At 32.8% G+C, this 17593-nt stretch overlaps 2 protein-coding genes across 5 annotated transcripts; one reads left to right on the top strand and one right to left on the bottom strand.

Annotated features, from left to right (window-relative positions):
* Positions 1–6129: 6129 nt before the first annotated feature.
* Positions 6130–8887, top strand: LOC11431500 (WRKY transcription factor 71). The gene is made up of 3 exons (XM_003617375.4): positions 6130–6757; positions 7204–7344; positions 8085–8887. Exons 1-3 carry the CDS (start codon positions 6369–6371, stop codon positions 8485–8487), a joined length of 933 nt encoding a protein of 310 aa, XP_003617423.1. The 5' UTR covers positions 6130–6368; the 3' UTR covers positions 8488–8887.
* A 3072-nt stretch (positions 8888–11959) lies between these two features.
* LOC11435435 (probable receptor-like protein kinase At2g42960) lies at positions 11960–16189 on the bottom strand. 4 transcript variants are annotated; one of them, XM_024784207.2, is made up of 9 exons: positions 16053–16189; positions 15524–15653; positions 14128–14939; positions 13746–13850; positions 13470–13592; positions 13151–13321; positions 12933–13062; positions 12640–12849; positions 11960–12350 (listed from the first exon to the last, which is right to left on the bottom strand). In XM_024784207.2, the coding sequence occupies exons 3-9, from the start codon at positions 14775–14777 to the stop codon at positions 12216–12218; spliced, it is 1524 nt and encodes a 507-aa protein (XP_024639975.1). In that variant the 5' UTR covers positions 14778–14939; positions 15524–15653; positions 16053–16189; the 3' UTR covers positions 11960–12215. The 4 variants fall into 4 exon arrangements, with proteins under 4 accessions (XP_024639975.1, XP_024639971.1, XP_024639973.1 ...); XM_024784203.2 differs by having other exon boundaries at positions 14128–14847; XM_024784205.2 differs by having other exon boundaries at positions 14128–14843.
* Between the last annotated feature and the right edge of the window lie 1404 nt (positions 16190–17593).

Below are 17593 nucleotides of genomic sequence, written 5' to 3'. Positions count from 1 at the left end.
ATATAAAAGGCTTATTCATGTTAACCACCCAAGAAAAACACTCACAGACAAGTTTTTTAAAAAATAATTAGGCACCTTTATAATGGTCTTTTTCAATGATTCAACGTTGCATCACTTTATAAGAAATGAGAGAAATTAAACAAAAAATCATTTCAAACCTTTTTTTATAGACCAAAAGAGAAACAGAACTTTCAAAAACTACAAACCCTAGAAAAAATAAATTGGTGCTTTTTCTTCAAATTTTCTATGTCACATTTTCGTTCATTTGTATTGATTGTCTCATCCAAGAATAGCGAAAAGGATCGAATATTATGGAGTATGTACGGGTTCATGAAATGAAATCTTTTCTTTTTCTTTCCATCAAATTAAACTGTCCTTTTATTAACGTATCTTTCAGTTCTGTGCTTTGTAGGGTCATTTTTGAATGTGTTATGATAGTTTAATCGGTGGTAGTCACTGATCGGCTCGTACCCACCATACAAAAAGTCTTTGGTTTACCAACTTCTCAAAATTGTGATATATGACTATCTATGACAGATTATTATGTACAACATTTTAGTTTATCGACATAATTATTATTTATGACAACTTATACAAACGACTTACAACGTGTTTGTAAATTGTTTTTGGCATATTTTAAGAAGTTTTTCATGAAAACATCATATAGCTTAAGCGAAAATGCTTGTTATAAAAATTTTAAAAAACTTGTATAGGAAAACATCTTATTTATCAGATTGAATTCATTTTATCTTTGGTTATAAAAATAACTTATAATAAACATTTATATATATATATATATATATATGAGAAACACTTATGTTATAAATTGTTGATTAAGTTCAGATAGAATCTTCTGTTGGGATGTGGGGGGCTCGAGGAATCATCATATTGGATTTTGGTCGGTTATCTCGTAATTGGAATTGGGGACAACGTTTTAACTGAATATGTTATACTCCATCCGTCCTTATATCTAAACAACTTTTTATTATAGACAAATGATGCTTACATATAGGGATGGAGGAAGCAATTCATTAGGTTTATAAAATCTCTCATGTATATAACATTCAACATCAATTATTTATCCAAAATGGGACACTTAATTACTCGTATCTTGATATATCACTTCGTGAAAAGTTTCAAGGAGTATTGTGAGATCAATGCTTCATGATCATAAAAGATGGATAAACTGTATTTTCACTCAAAATTTTAAAATATTAAATATGCGTTAAAGCAATAATGTGTTGGGTACAATTGTCAAGTAAGAAGAAAAGAAATATGACATAAATTTTTTATTTAGGCCAAATTAGTCCCTTCCACATTTTTAGTTTATACTTATTGGGGGCCACAACCAAGAATAATATTTTATACTTATTTAGGGCCGAGTTAGTCCCCCTTGCTTATTAGGGCAAAATAAACCCCCAACTAGATTGCTGGCAGGGGATAATTTATTGAGCAAGGTTGCACGACGAATTGTGGTGTCAATGAGGATATCGACCATCTTTTCGTTAATTGTGATTTTTCTGGCAGACTTTGGTATTTTATTTTCAGTTGGTTTTTCTGCCGTTTATAATGACGGGGTTCTTGAACATATTTATCAGTTTAGTAGTTTGGGGGGTTTTCGCATAAGGTTCAAAGTTTCCTAAATGTTATTTGGCTTTTAGATGTTTGGATTATTTGGAAGGAATGCAACATACGTATTTTTAGAGAGAAATAATATTTGTACAACCACTTTATTACAACTTTTTGACAAATTTCTCTCTCATACTCACATTATATTCTTATTCTCTTTCTTCCTTTTTCTCTCTCTCTCTCTATTGTTTTGGACCAATGAGAAGAGGGAAAATAAAAGTTGTCATCAAAGTTATCACAAATAGTTGTACATATATCACTACTTTTTTTTAGATGAAGGATGAGAATGAACATACTTCAAAATTTCAAAGCAATGTTGACTGTCTCTTTTTTCCCCAATTTGATTTGATGTGAAAATGTGAAGGCACACTAAAGGGAACTAGATGCGTGCCACAAACTTCGGGCAGCAAAGAAAGGAAAAAACTAAAATAAAAGAAGGTGACGTGAAATCCCACTCAGCAACACATAGCCATGTATACAGGCGTGATCAGAAACAGCATAAATTCTTTCATATAGGTGTCGTAGGAGGGAAAAAAAAAATTACGATGGACACTCCCATAACAATGGATTTTAGTTGAGTTTCAGTCTATATTTTTTTTATTACAAGTTCAGTATATATTTATCATTATCCATGTTATATTTTATATTAATTTATTTTCAAATAAATTTAAATTTCATCTAGAAGTTTTTTTTTTAAGAGGCTAAAACGAATTATATTACCACATCAAAAGGTCCTCCCTAGCACAATGTATGCCAGAGAAAGACACCAGAGTCACAGAAGCAATTATTTACAAGGGAAAACAAAAAACAGTAACTTAAGAAAACCACTAACAATTAACCTATACACAACATGGTGAAGGGACTAAGCCACCAACCATGATAGTTAAAGGGAAGAGATGGAAACTTCGTCTTCAACCACATGAACGACGTCGACTTAATTTTATCAACCACCTGTAGGATAGGGCACTCTTTGTCATTGAACAACCTATTATTTTTTTCTTTTCATATTTCCCACGTAGTAGCATACCAAAGAACCTGTAAAATTGATCGACGAGCCTTTGTAACACCACCATCAGAAGTGAACTGATTGAAATGGTCCCCAATAGAGAATGGGATTACCGTTGACATACCCATCCACCTGTAAATATAAAACCAAATCGAACCAAAACTATTACAATGTAAAAATAAGTGATCCAAGTTCTCCTCAATACCACAACCAGAAACACATAATCTAACATCATTATGAATCACTCCACAACGAAGAAGGTTGTCATTTGTTGGTAACCTATCACGAAACAGACGCCAAGCAAACAAAACGACCTTCAACGGGATATCTTTGTTCCAAAGTGAAGACACCGCCACCCAAGAAACAGTCGAAGATTGAAAAGTAAGTAAATTATAAGCACTACGGACGGAAAAGACATGAGATGTTTCCAAAGTCCATAGCCACCTGTCAATTCTATCAACCTGCAAAGTCACACCATGAAGTAATAACATAAACTCCCTCACCAACTCCTCTTCCCATGCAAACAACCCCCTCCTCCAACTTCATGCCTGACCCTCCTCCCCCCAACCTAACTGACACATCCCAAACACCGAGTCCTCCTTATACATAGACAAGTCAAATAATCTAGGGTACCTGACTCGAAACGACACTTCTCCAACCCAGACATCTGTCCAAAACAAAGTATTTTTCCCATTACCAACCACTCGTTGGACACTATCCTGAAACCACTCCTCCCTCCTCAACACCTCCATGTCACGCCACCACAAAGAAGCATGGCGCCCCCCAACCCCAACCGCCCTTCAGTGCAACCATACCTGGCTAATTTATCGATACTCAACCTAACTTTCAAGTACATAAATTTTTTCAATTGTTTGGTATCATCAATTTTGTACTAATTACTACTACGTCAAGTTTTTTACCATCTTAATTAAAAAATGCAGTGTAGAATAACGACCTAAAGTATTTGATGGGCTGACATATTGTGCATTGGTGTTTTTATAAACAAGAAGATTAATTTTAAAAGTTATTTGTAGGATCAAATTAGAAATCTTTGGACATGTTGTGCAAAGTATTTTCAAGAAAATGTATGAATGTTCATATTGTTGATGAATTTTGATATGAAAATGATGATGATAACCGTCTTTCGACAGAAATCAACAAGTTGTTTTAGAATCTAAGTATAAAAAGATTTCAAAAACAAAAGATAACGAAACTTTAAAAGAAAGTAAATTGCATTGCTTTGATAAATAAGTGGTTCAGCAAATCACTATTACATACATTCTGCACTCGTTTATCTATACATGTACTTTGAGTTTGTAGAACTTTTGATAAATGATTTGCGACTCTTTTTTCCTATGAAAAACCAATATATATATATAGACACACACACACATAAGAAGAAAAATAACTAACAAATCAACGGTCCTGACTCATTTTCCACGTGTCTGGACCTTTGATCTTGCCTCTTCAATGAGGATTTGAATTCCTCTAGTCGATCCACCAGACTTGGAAACCTTTAAGCTTTAAATGTTGGTCGAATCCCTTATTAAATTCTTTTCAAAGTGAATCACCCTTTAACTTGGGATTGCAACGTTTCTTCTTTGACCACCATTTTTCCTGTCGAAAAAACCACTTTAAAAATACAGGCTAACACATATACAAATGCTTCAATGCTCAAGTCAGTAGGAGGTTAATGTGGACAAAGAAAACTCTTCACACGCGCGCGCATACACACACTCATAATCGTATCACTAATAGGAAAATGTATGAAAAGTCTGGTGTAGACGTTACCGGCCATGTGGATTTTACGGTGATGCAAAATCAACAAGTCATTGAGTAATGTTTTATCCGTAGAGCCGAGTTTGAAACACTACTTTCCAATTTGGTTGGACGCTGCCCAGATCAAAACAATACTATAGCTATAATATCTTTTGTAGCAATATCCGATATATTTATGACACCCATTTATTAAAAAAAGTAGATGCATTATGCATTTTTTTTTTCTCTTTTGTGACAAAATAGATGCATATATCCAATAATCATTAAGTAATAGTAATATATAATAGATAAAACTTCGGTTTACGGAAAGAAAGAAAAAACATAAAACTTAGGTCAAATTGTTCATCAAATTTGTTATATTCCCCCACTAAAGTTTTTTTAACAAAGCAAAATAGAATATATATATATATATATATATATACATACATATATATATATATTATTAAAAAGACATTCTATCTTTTTTTGGACAAGCAAAAGACATTATATTTAACACAAAGAGTGTCTAAAGAGAACGCAAATAGTGTTAACGGTCTAAATACAATGGCACCAATGTCACAAAGCAAAAGAAGTCGTGACTGTTTTAACCTATAACCAAGTATGTCGAAAAAAACCTATAAGTAAGGGCTATAACCTATTTTTAATAAATGGTACAAATAATATCATGAACTTTTTTCTTTTGATTGAGTGGTAGAACAGAAGCATACATACAAATACTTCGCACGTGCCATGCAACTGGTCAAATGCCGGTGCCATTCGTCTAACACGTGTAAGCCTAATCCTCCCAAATATATAAAAACAAAGTGTGTATAGTCGAAATTCTTGACTTACCCCACTCCCTTGTTAACAACGTGATTACGACCCCTCTACGCTCTCTCTCTCCTAAAAAATAATATCTTAGTATGAGTTATTTATGCATACATGAATGTATTTTATCCTTTTATTATGATAAAAAAATATCATCTAATTAATTATATCTAATAATCTAGTATAATATTATATATGTTGTGTATGTCACGTCTATATATTCAAGGACCCCCATATATAAACTCTACCATACCCTAAAATTCTACCGAACCATTACGTGGAGCTCAAATGATCACATAATGCAAGTTTGAGGTTTTCAATCAATTTTTCTTAACTAGAAACATAGCCTTATTTAAAATAAAATTATAAAATGGTTACTTTCCTAACATCAATTATCATGCATCAATAATTTATCAAAAAATTATCATCATGCATTAATAACAAACAAACAAAAACATTTTATGCATGCATTACACTCAACTTGTCATTTTTCTTTCTTTTTGATTAGATTCAAAATCGTCAAATTAATAATTAATATCGAGGAGCACACTTTAATTAGTTGTACGAGAAGTCACTATCAGTTAAACAGCTAATTAAGTCTTTCAACCAATTGGCTTAATTAAGAATAGATCACAAATCACGCCACAATATAGCAAATTATTCTTTTTTACTTTTTAAAGAAAAATAAAATAGTTTTTACCAAAACAAAGTTTTATTTCCTTTATAATATGTACGCGTTGTGAATATTCAAAGTCTCTTAAACATGTGATTAATAAAAAGTTTTCACAAACAATACAATTCATCATTTTAATATAAAGTAGATATATTTTAAAGAAATTAGTCTCTAGAGTCGCATACAAATTATTATTTTTAAAAATCTAAAAACATCAAAAAGACACTGTCCATAGGAAGTTGGAGAACCCTGGTGAATTACCTACAAACATTAAAGGAGGAGTGTGTAAAAGTAGGAGGAATATAAAATCAAGAAGAAAAACAAAGTTCTAAACTAAAAAAAGCTCTCTTTCTCATAACAAGCAACCATCAAATTAAGTCTTATAGCTGAAATTTCATTCTCATAAAAAAGTTAGCTTTATTTCTGGTCCATAATTCAACCTTCTCTCCTCACTCACCTTTTCTTCTCTCTTCCATGGCTAATGAGAATCATGATCCTTTCCATCATGATGAACTCAATCACTCTAACTTTTCATTTTCTCAAAACTTTCAAGGATTTGATCCTTCTTCTCATAGTACAAGTTTCAGTGACTACTTACATGGTTCCATGGACTATAACACCCTATCAAAAGCCTTTGACTTGTCTTGTTCTTCATCTGAAGTGATTTCTTCCATTGATGACAACAACACAAAGAAATCTAGTGCAGGAGATTTATCATCACTAGTAGGGATTAGTGAGACACCAAAATCTTCAGAATCATCCTCATCTAATGAAGCTGTGATAGAAGAAGACTCAACCAACAAGAAAGATAAGCAGCCAAAATTAGGGTGTGAAGATGGAGATGATGAAAAGTCTAAGAAAGAGTAGGTTTTTCTTGTCCCTCTTTTTTCATGATTTTTTGATAGATCAATGGAGGGTAAGAAGGTTTTTCATCAAAATATATATAGTTTTTTTTCTCTTCCTTTAATTCATGAGTAGCTAGGAATCATGATTTTTTGTTGTTTACTTTGTGGTAGAATTTTGATTTTTCATTGAATTACTATAATGGAATTATATTTAATTTTCAAGAGCTAATTATGACATTTTCAGTGTGTCTCTTATGAAATGAATCTAGTCAATCTTGTCTATATTAAGGACAGTAGTGTGAATGTAGGTTTTGTTACTTTTGTGTATATATGACTAAAATGGTGGAAAAGGAACTTAACCCTAATGTACATACATTTCTTATGATGAGTTTGGCAAGTTTTATTATATGCAAGATTTATGTATCTATTGTTGTGAATTTGTCTAATGGTTTGGTGTATTTTAGGAACAAGGCTAAAAAGAAAGAGAAAAAGGTAAAAGAGCCAAGGTTTGCATTCTTGACTAAAAGTGAGATTGATCACCTTGAAGATGGATATAGATGGAGAAAATATGGACAGAAAGCAGTCAAGAATAGTCCGTACCCAAGGTTAAATTATTTCCAATTTTCAAATTTATTTATTTTTTTGTCAAAATTAAGGGTTGTGGAACTTAACCTTTAAAATAAAAGGATGAAGGGTTGTGGAACTTAAGTGTCAAAATCATTAATACTAACATACACATTCTTTAAATTATTTTTCTATATATTTATTTTTTCTCATATTTGATGTAACTACTCGTATGATCGTCCTCGCCTAATTAAGACTTTGAAACAGTTCTACAACCCTTTGTAAATACAAATCACTATTTCTGAGACTTGTTTTTGTTTTCAAATATTTAATAATGACAATGTATATGATCATATTACACAAATGTACATATATTCAACAGTATAACGAAGTCAAATGATTAATGAGTTTTAAGTAAATGACTACTCATTTAAGGTACTTAAGTTCGAGTACTAAAAAATCTTTGGTCATGCTTTACTTATTACCTTTCATCTAGGTTTCCTCCTTCTGTTGAAAATACGACGATCACGACAAAAAAATTCAACAATATAACTAATTCATAAATTAGTGTCACAGGATATTTTGATTTCTTTCTCTCTTCTTCTCTCTCACCCAAGTCTCGAACCGAGTTCTTCCAGGACGTAGGAAAGACCTTGCAACCAAATGACTTCTCGGGAGACAGGCATTAATTTCACAAGATATATACCTCTAAACTATTGCATATTTCATGCGCATAAGTCTAAAAGTACTAATGTTATTTATGTATATGTATACGATGCAGGAGCTATTATAGATGCACAAGTCAGAAGTGCATTGTGAAGAAAAGGGTGGAGAGATCATACCAAGATCCATCAATTGTGATGACAACATATGAAGGACAACACAACCATCACTGTCCAGCAACACTTAGGGGTAATGCTTCCTCCATGTTGTTGTCATCATCACCATCTCTTTTTGCTTCCAGTACTTCAATGGGATTGGAGCAAAGATTACACCAAGATTTCTTTTCTCAGTTTCTTCCAACTTATAGCCAAAGTGATCAACAAATTTTCCACCAAAATCTTCCACAACCTCATCAGCAACAGCAACAACAACAACACCAGCAGCAGTTTCAACTTCGTCGTGACTATGGTTTGTTGCAAGACTTACTACCATCATCATTTCCTGGAAAACAAGAGCCTTGAACTTATATACTAAAGTAATAAAGTTTCCCATTTTAATCTGTAGTATATCCATAAATTAAGTTTCTATATAGTAAGTAGTAGCTTCCCTTAACTTGGTCTGTATACCTAGATTTGTATGCATGATGCACTTGGATCTTAATTTCTCAACCATATATATAGCTTGGTGAATTTGGTGAAAAATTTCAATGTTTTTCCATTTGATCAGTCTATATTTAGTTTCAAAGTTGTAAATGTGAGGGGAGAATTAGCATACTATGTTGATATTTTGCAGGGAAATATATTGATAGGACTTGCTGGTTTCATTTCATGAATCATTATTTTACTAGTTTAGAAGGTGGTATGTATATATGAGGTGCAACTTTGCAAGAGTATGAAACTAAAAAGGGACGAAATCAACTAATATTGTAGGGACTTCAATTCATATCCATTTGTACATAGCCTCTATTATGAGTGGTTATAATTCAAAACCTTTCATAGGGTAATTTTGGTGCACACTCCATATACGGTGACATCTATTTGTCACGCCATCTTTTTCTTTTATATAACAATAATTTTATTCTTTTTATAAAAATAAAATTTATTTATTTATAAATTGATAATACCAATGGTGGTGGAAGAGTGATCAACCACCGTGAACAGTCGAAGCTCTGTCGTCGACCATCGTAGGACATTCGGAGCTCTACCACCAACTACAAGGGGTCTGACAAAGCTATCCATCACTGGCCAACCACCATCAATCAACACCAATGGTACGGTGTGGCTATCCCAGGTGTCCACCTATCATTGCTTTTTCAACTGGAGTGTGAGTGAGAGTTATGATATATTAACGACGGATTAATTCAACTGTATGGTTAATTAAGGTCACTTAAGCAGGTGATTGTGGAGGTTTGATCATTTGGCTTTTGTGTATGGAGAAAACTCGATCGAAAAGGGAGAATTCACTTTGTATGTCCAACAGATTCTCTGATGGAGATTACTTAATCTTAAACAACGGTAAAAAATTCTAAAGAAATTAAATTAAGTTCTAAGTAATGCGTCGGTGCACTTCGATGTCTTAGCCGGAAATTCTATATGAAATAAAATTTTAGGCAATTCAAATTCTGTACACTTTGTTGGGCTATTTTTATAATTTTTTTAGTTTCGTGGAAATGTATAAATGTGTAATATAAAGTGAACCAAAATGATAATAGGAACCAATTTTGAAATGTGAAAATAGGGACCAATTTACAAAATTAAAAAAAATCAAGACCAGTTTGCAAACTTTCAAAAACTACTTAGGGACTAGACTAATGTATAATTTTCTGAAACATATAGAAACTAATTTGTATGATTTCGAAAATAAAATATAAGGATTATTTTGAAATTCACATTGTATAGAGTTTTAACTTCTTAGTTTTTATGTGGTATGTCAAAAAAAATAAATTAAATTTTGACAAAATACTACATAAAATTCATTTATGTTCACAATTCTTTAAATTTGTTCTTCAAAAAGTTAAATTTATATTGAAGAATTTAATTACCCTATAAAGCTACATTACCTCAAAAAAAAATCTCTTTCGAATACACTAAATTATTAGGTAAATATGCGATTTTCAAGTCACTTTTATGGTGATCCCTAATCTAATGTGATAATATCTCATCTTATTGTTTAAGCCGTTGTGAACCATTAATTTTATGGAACATTTAATCGGTTAATAATAATACCTCAGTATTTTTCTAATTTAGTGATTTATCTTAGATATGGTAAGCTTGTACCAACTTATCCATATCAAGGTAAAGTTTTTAAGAACCTATATTGCTATATGTAGATGAAAGGTTGATTGAATATTTTGTTTAGAATGACAACAAGTATATTTTTGGGCACTTTAGTTTGTAGTATGTGTTTGCGTGTACAATTTGTGCAATACATACTCTTAGTTTGATTTGTGGATGGGCATTTACACCTAACTTTTCATGCTTGATGTGATCTTAGTTTACATTAATATTGTTTTTCTTTTTCATTTTTTTGGGTCAAAGAGAATGGCAGCCATATTCACATGCACCAATGAAGAGAAGATGAGTATTGCAAGTTCGAATTAACACTCAAATTTTATGAAGATAATTCAATATTGTGTTCAGATGAAGTAATTTTATGACTGTAATGTAGTTTAGAGGGTAATTCAAATGCTTATAAAGAAAAAAAGAGGATAATTCAAATTCTCCAATATAAATATCTTCTTTGTGTAGAGGAATGATGGTTTGAAAAGACTATAAAATTGATCTTTTGCGTTGAAAGATGCTGATAGGACTTGATGGCTATGGTTTCATTTCATGCATCAATATTTTGGTTAAAATAAGGTGGCATATGATCTGATCTACAACTTGCAAGAATATGAAACTGAAAAGGGACAGCATCAACTAAAATAGCAGGGGACTTCAATTCATATACGTGTGTGACCATATAGTTATGGTTGGATTTTTGGATACATATATATCCTTACCTAACTTTCAGGCTTGATGTGATCTTAAATTAGAAATACTGTTTTGCACCAAAATCTTCACTATTTTTATCAAACAATAAACATTAACTAGAAAATGTAACGTAGTGTGTTTAATTTGTAAGTGACCATTCACTAATTGACAAAGTTCTAACTTCTAAGAATGCAAATGCAATGCAAGTGTCACACACAGGTAGTAATTTCAAGCGTGTAGGTGTGATTTCGCGGGGTGGTTTGATATGATATCTTTCGTTGGGTTGGATCGGGTGTCATTTTGTCCGGTAACATAATGTGTCTTCTAGATTGCTTTTCAACCTCCTCTTGGAATACAAAGTATCGAAAAGGTCTTATGCTCATTTGGTATACTACTTTATGGAAGATTTGTGAGATGAGGAATGGTGTAACTTTCTCTTCCAAGAATCACATGGTAGAGGATTTAGTAGAAAATATTAAAGTCGCATCTTGGACGAGGATCCTTGCTAGGAATAAAGGGGGACCGTGTTTGTATTATGAATGGTATTTGAATCATTTACTTTGCCTTGACTATTAGGTGACTTTGATTCGGACTTCGATTTTCTGCTGTTACAGCAGGACGCTGTAACAGTTAAGGACCGTCCGATCTTAATCAATAGTCCAGATCATTAAACAGTGTTATAATCTAGATCGTCCGATCTGATATCAATGGGTGTGATTAATTACTGCGTGAAACTTTGTGCTTTTGTACAGCACCAAATCCAGATCTGATTCAGACTTCGATTTGTTTCCCTTTGGTGGGGTGAGTACAGCATGTACTTATCTCAATTATGTGAGTCAAGTACTATTTGTACTTCTCTCATTTCTATTAATAAAAGTTCATTTTGCCAATAAAACAAATATACATATATACCTTCATTCCTAAATTGAGTTCAGAGCATCTGTCATGAATAATCTCATGTTAATTAAGGTATCTTTTGATCCAGTTCTTTTTGAAATAAACACAATATAAAAATGAAAAAAAAAAAAAATGAACAATCATGCAAGCAGAAGATAGACTCAGCAGAAATCTGTACAACACTATCACTGTCTGGTCACTTTGAATAAAAAAAAAAAAAAATGATTCATTATCCAGATGGGTTTTCTGGTCTGATTCTCTTGTCAGTTGCAGCAAAATTTCTCAAGGATACATAGACTTGGAGATATAAGGTATAAATTAGTTACTGGAATGGGTATAAGTACAACAAGAATTGTACATGCAGGCGAAGTATGTGGTTGTCAATCTATCCTTAGAGTTGTTTCCGGCACATTGCTCTTAGAATGCTCCGCCTTTGCAGCATCCGATGGACCAGAAATATCCTTGACTGTTTCAATTTCCAAGCTGGTAGTTGAGCTCTTTCTATTCCTTCGATCCTGAAAATGATTATATTAGTCAGTTATCTTGCTTATGTTTTCGTATTTTGACAACAATGAGGACTCATTTTCTATGTCACTACATATACTTCAATGCTTCGTATCTAAGCACACACACAAAATGCATACAAAAGGGGACCAACTTGCCATTATTTGCTTTTGGTAAATTTACCAAATGCAGACAAGGTGAACAGGTTGGAAAATATGATAAACTAAACAATCAAGTCGTGAAGTGAACAAAACTTATTATTTATGAGATAATAACTAGTCACGAGGTATCGAAGCAAACCTCTCGAAATGGATATTCATCAGCTTCAAGCATCCTAACAACTTGACTCATTTTGGGCCTCTTTTCTGCATCAGGATCAATACACCTGAGTGCAACCAGAAGAGAACGCTTTAAAGCACGTGCAGATGGTTTAACTTCAAGCCTCGAGTCCACAACTTCCTCGGCCCTCCTTGCCCCCACCATCATCTTGAGCCATTCAACAAGATTAACCTGCCATTATGATCAACAAAATCTCATCAGAGTTCAGACATGTGAAGAATAAACAAGCTGACAAGGTTCTAAGGATTACACACCTCATTAGAAGGACGCGCATAGTCTACAGGGTCTCTTCCGGTAACCGCTTCCAGCAGGAGGACACCAAAGCTGTAAATGTCACTCTTCTCATTTAACAAACCACTGTTGGCATATTCTGGTGCTACATAGCTGAAATCCAAACCAGAAGTAAGTTCCTAATTGTATATATCCTAAATATAAATAGGATATAACGAAAGAGATAATTAAGTGTTCATACCCGAATGTTCCCATTACTCTAGTAGTTATGTAACTTTCTCCTGATTCCAAAAGTTTGGCTAAACCGAAATCAGAAACCTTTGCATTGAACTCAGTATCGATCAATATGTTGCTCGACTTTATATCTCGGTGAATAACTTTTGGTTCTATCGCTTCATGTAAGTAAGCAAGCCTTCAACCAACAACAGTAAAATAAGATTATCAAGAAACATAAACAGAAAATAACTTGCCATTCATTTTGATATGCACAAATTACTAAAAGTAATTAAATCAATAAAGGAACATGAAAAAGTTTTGCAATAATAAAAATTAGAACTTACGCTTTGGCTGTGCCAAGTATAACTTTCATTCGGGCCTCCCAGGTAAGTGTCCCAAGTTGGTACTTGTCCCCATGCAACCATTGTTCTAAGTTACCATTGTTCACGTATTCATACACCAGCAGCCTGAATAATAATTGGAAAGTACATTCATTAGGTAGAAATAAGACATAGAGAAAAGGTTTAGTTTAAATTTGGAAAAGTATAATTAATATGACACTCAGAAACCCCAAAAGCTTGTAACAGCACAACCATAACATAAAATGGGCGAAGGAATACCTGTGAACTCCTTCTACGCAGTATCCAAGTAGGCGCACAAGATGTTTATGTCTTACATGGCCTATAGCCTCCACTTCAACCCTGAACTCTCTCTCTGCTTGTCCCCTATGAATTTAATATGGAAAATAACAATAAAAACACAAGATTCAAAAGAAGCCAATGTTTATGATTAATGTCACTATGTAGCACTGACACTTCTGATTTACGATGTGTCTGGCACCAACACATGTGGTTACATTCAATTATTTCATATTCTCAAATTATTACAAGTGTCTGACACCTACACATGTGTTAGTGTCACTGTATGTGCTTCATAGGTGTCAAAACATGACATGGGAAAACATTAAAAGGGTACTTCGATGATAATATGAAATATCCTTACAAGTTGTTAAGAAGTTTCTTCACCGCAACCTCAGTTCCATTGATCAGTCTGCCCTTGTAAACAACTCCATATCCACCCTCGCCGAGAATGTTCTCAGTTGAGAAACGATTAGTCGCTTGTTCCAGATCTCTAAGTGTAAACCAGTGGCCCCACCCAAGATGAGAAAATTCTGGCAATCCAATCAAAGGAGAGGCAGTCGTTGGCCCTCCTCCATATGACAATGTGGACTGCTTCTTAAAATTTCCAGAGCTCCCGTCTTCCCATGACAGAGAACTCAATCCTCTCTCGTGATGATAAACTGAGCTGCACTGACTAATGCTATCAGGATCGCTGAATTTGCCCGTCCTCATGTGAATCGATATCTTATCTGAATTATCAACATTAGGAGCAAACACATTTCCAGGTTGAACATGAGAACTCTGCACCGCAACCTTATCAACATTGATATCTTTCGACACATCTGGTATTTGGGACTTATCCAGAGATCTCCTACTCCTAGACTTCCTCCGAAACATCACCCATATAGACAATATACCAAGAATCAGCACTATAAATGCACCAACCCCTATCCCAATCAAAACCCATCTTTTCAAACCCAAAAATGACGTCTTCTTTGACAATTCCACATCCAAAGAATTCTTAGATGACATAATCGTTGCTAGAAGTCAAACAATTGCGTCCTCCAAAGTTCTTCAGCTGATAGAATCAAGGCATTCCTATCTGAGTACAAGAATCTAGTTAAGCACACCCCTTTTTCAAGGCTTTGAGGCACACATGATTGAACATTCTAATATACATCCGACAAAATAGTTCTTGCAACAAACCCAATAACATAAGCCAAAATCAGCAAGAGAACCAATAACTAATTGCTGCATTACTATAATTCAAGACAATTCCAAACTACAAAATTTTCTAAAAGCTAAATTTGAAGATTTAGATTTCAAGCTTGAAATTTTAGTCTCTGGATGGGAAAATATTAGTAGTTACCGGTTAGTTTGTTAGAGGGAGAGGGAAATGTTAGCAGTAAGGATCAAACCCTTGACTTCATACATGATATCCACTCAATCTCCCAACTCAAACCACTGAGCTAATCCTTCGGGGACAATTTTCAAGCTTAATTGGCAATGACATACAATAAACAATCAAATTATCAGAAGGAGCATTCATCTGATCTTAAATATAAAAAAAAAAATGTAATACTTGAAATACTTAACAATAAAAAAGGCACACATAGGAAATTCACAATTCATTGCAAAAGTAAAAGTAAATATTAATCATCACAACAATTCTGACCCAAAAGAAAAAGGAACTGGAAAAGCATCACTTATGATCCAAGCAAAGAAAAAATTAAAGTGAAATCATTATTATCCATTATCCAAAAAGACAAAGCATATACCTTTGTGTTGATTCAAGGTAGCTATCCTCCTTGATCTTCTACCTCGAACAAACAAAGAAGCAACAAGTTTCACACTTCCTTTTGACCTGACAAACTCAATGTGCATAGCAGGCACATCAACACACAAACCCTACAACAAAATCCAGATTTTCAGTAACACCCCACTTAACAAAAAGTGAGCCATAAAAACAAAAAACTCACAGGGTTAGATATTAAAAAACAAAACTTTAAAGTAAATGCCAGATAAAAACCTGATTTTTATTGAAAAAGTAGGTTTTGGAAAAGAGAAAAGGACAAAATGGTAAAATGGTTGATGGGTATTGTAGTTGAAGTCTTGAAGAGGAACAAGACATGAGGAGAATAAGGCGGGGAGAGAGAGAGAGAGAGAGAGAGAGAGAGAGTAAAGGGGAATGCAACTATGAAATAAAGAATGAACAGTGATGAAGTTAATATGAGAAAGTTGAAAATAAGAAGAAAAAAGAATGCAATGTAAAAGAAGAAAGTAGAGAGAGAGAGAGAGAGGATGAACCTTAATCCAAGAGAGAGAGACAGGAGAAGAGAAGAGAAGGTGTCTGTAAGCCCCAAATCTAGCTGCCGCTTATGTCATGTCTGCTGACCAAACTGTCCTATTTGTTTGTGAAAAGGAAAATTCACATGTAAATCTCTAAACACTACTTCATTCTTGTCCCTCTTTGGTACTTTTTTCTTTACTTTTTACATTCGCTATTTTTTTATTCAATTTGGGCTTTAGTTTTTGGACATAACACCAAAATTTAAGGGTTGAAGAAAATTTGAGGAGGTTACTATCCACACCACACTCAATATTTCAACACAAAATGGTTTCACATCTTAAAAAAAATAAAAAATCATTTTGGTTTGTTAATATTTGAGTGGTCTTACCATAGTCTTGGAATGTATCAAAATTGCAAAGATTCACAAGTGTATCTTTTGTTATTAATTTTAGGGATTAAGTTTACTACGTGTTGATTTATTATTTAATATTTATATGTGAACTATTTAGCATTTATTATGTTTGGCGATACAATTTCATTTCTTTTAGCGGTTAAATTTACTAAGTTTTGATTTAATAAGATTATTATGTGTAAAAATATTGACCTTAACATTACTTATCAAACATAAGTATAATTTAAGGTTTTTTTAGTGTGTGCAATTTTGCTAGCTATAAGTTGTATTGGTTTCTTTAAAAAAAAAATGTATTAGTTTTTAATTTTTTTTTATATAATTTTTTGATTCACCTTATTATAATCTCTCTTTCTACCAAATAAAAAATGAGTAATTAATTTAAAAATTGAACAATTAAGGACTCTATTTGACGTTGACTCAATATTTGGAATAACTCACATTATTACCTAACAGATTCCTTGAAAGATCGATCAGTGAATATATAAGATTCTTTTTTTTTGGTGAAATGAATATATAAGATATTAATACATACTTTTTTAAATACGTTATATACTATTATATATTTCCATTGTCATCTCTTCTCTCAAAAAAAATTTCCTTTATCATCTCCCTTAGTTTATATATATGTTTCCTATTCTAAAATATATGTTTTGATATTTTCTTCATAATGGATAATGCATTAATTTAGAGTAAATTACCTTTTAAACCAGCACGACTTTTTTATTTTTAGAGAAAAACCAGCACGTCTTTTGAAGAGTTGGTGTTTCCTTGACATCCATTTAAAAGGTAACCCAACATTGTATATGAAAAGTCAGATATTTCGATGTTGATTTAGAGCTAAATATCCTTATTAGAACATGCTTACATTGCATTTTATATCCTCTATTTTGGAAATACTCAGATTCTTTCCTATACTCAGGTTCTTTCCTAAAAAGAGATGTATTTGTGACGGTGAAAATAAAATTCACCTGATTTTCTTTTACATGAGTAAAAAATACACTTGATGAAAAATATAAATAATAACATACCCTACAACATTTCCTTCAAAAAAAAAACACACACACTACAGCTTTCTCTCAAAAAAAAAAACACATACACTACAACTTAAGATAAACAAAATTCTATGTTAATTTCTATAAAACAAAA

The sequence above is a fragment of the Medicago truncatula genome, chromosome 5 (assembly GCF_003473485.1).
Source record: "Medicago truncatula cultivar Jemalong A17 chromosome 5, MtrunA17r5.0-ANR, whole genome shotgun sequence".
Lineage (NCBI taxonomy): Eukaryota > Viridiplantae > Streptophyta > Magnoliopsida > Fabales > Fabaceae > Medicago > Medicago truncatula.
Note: the sequence above shows the minus strand (reverse complement) of the source record. Positions and strands in the feature narration are given on the sequence as shown.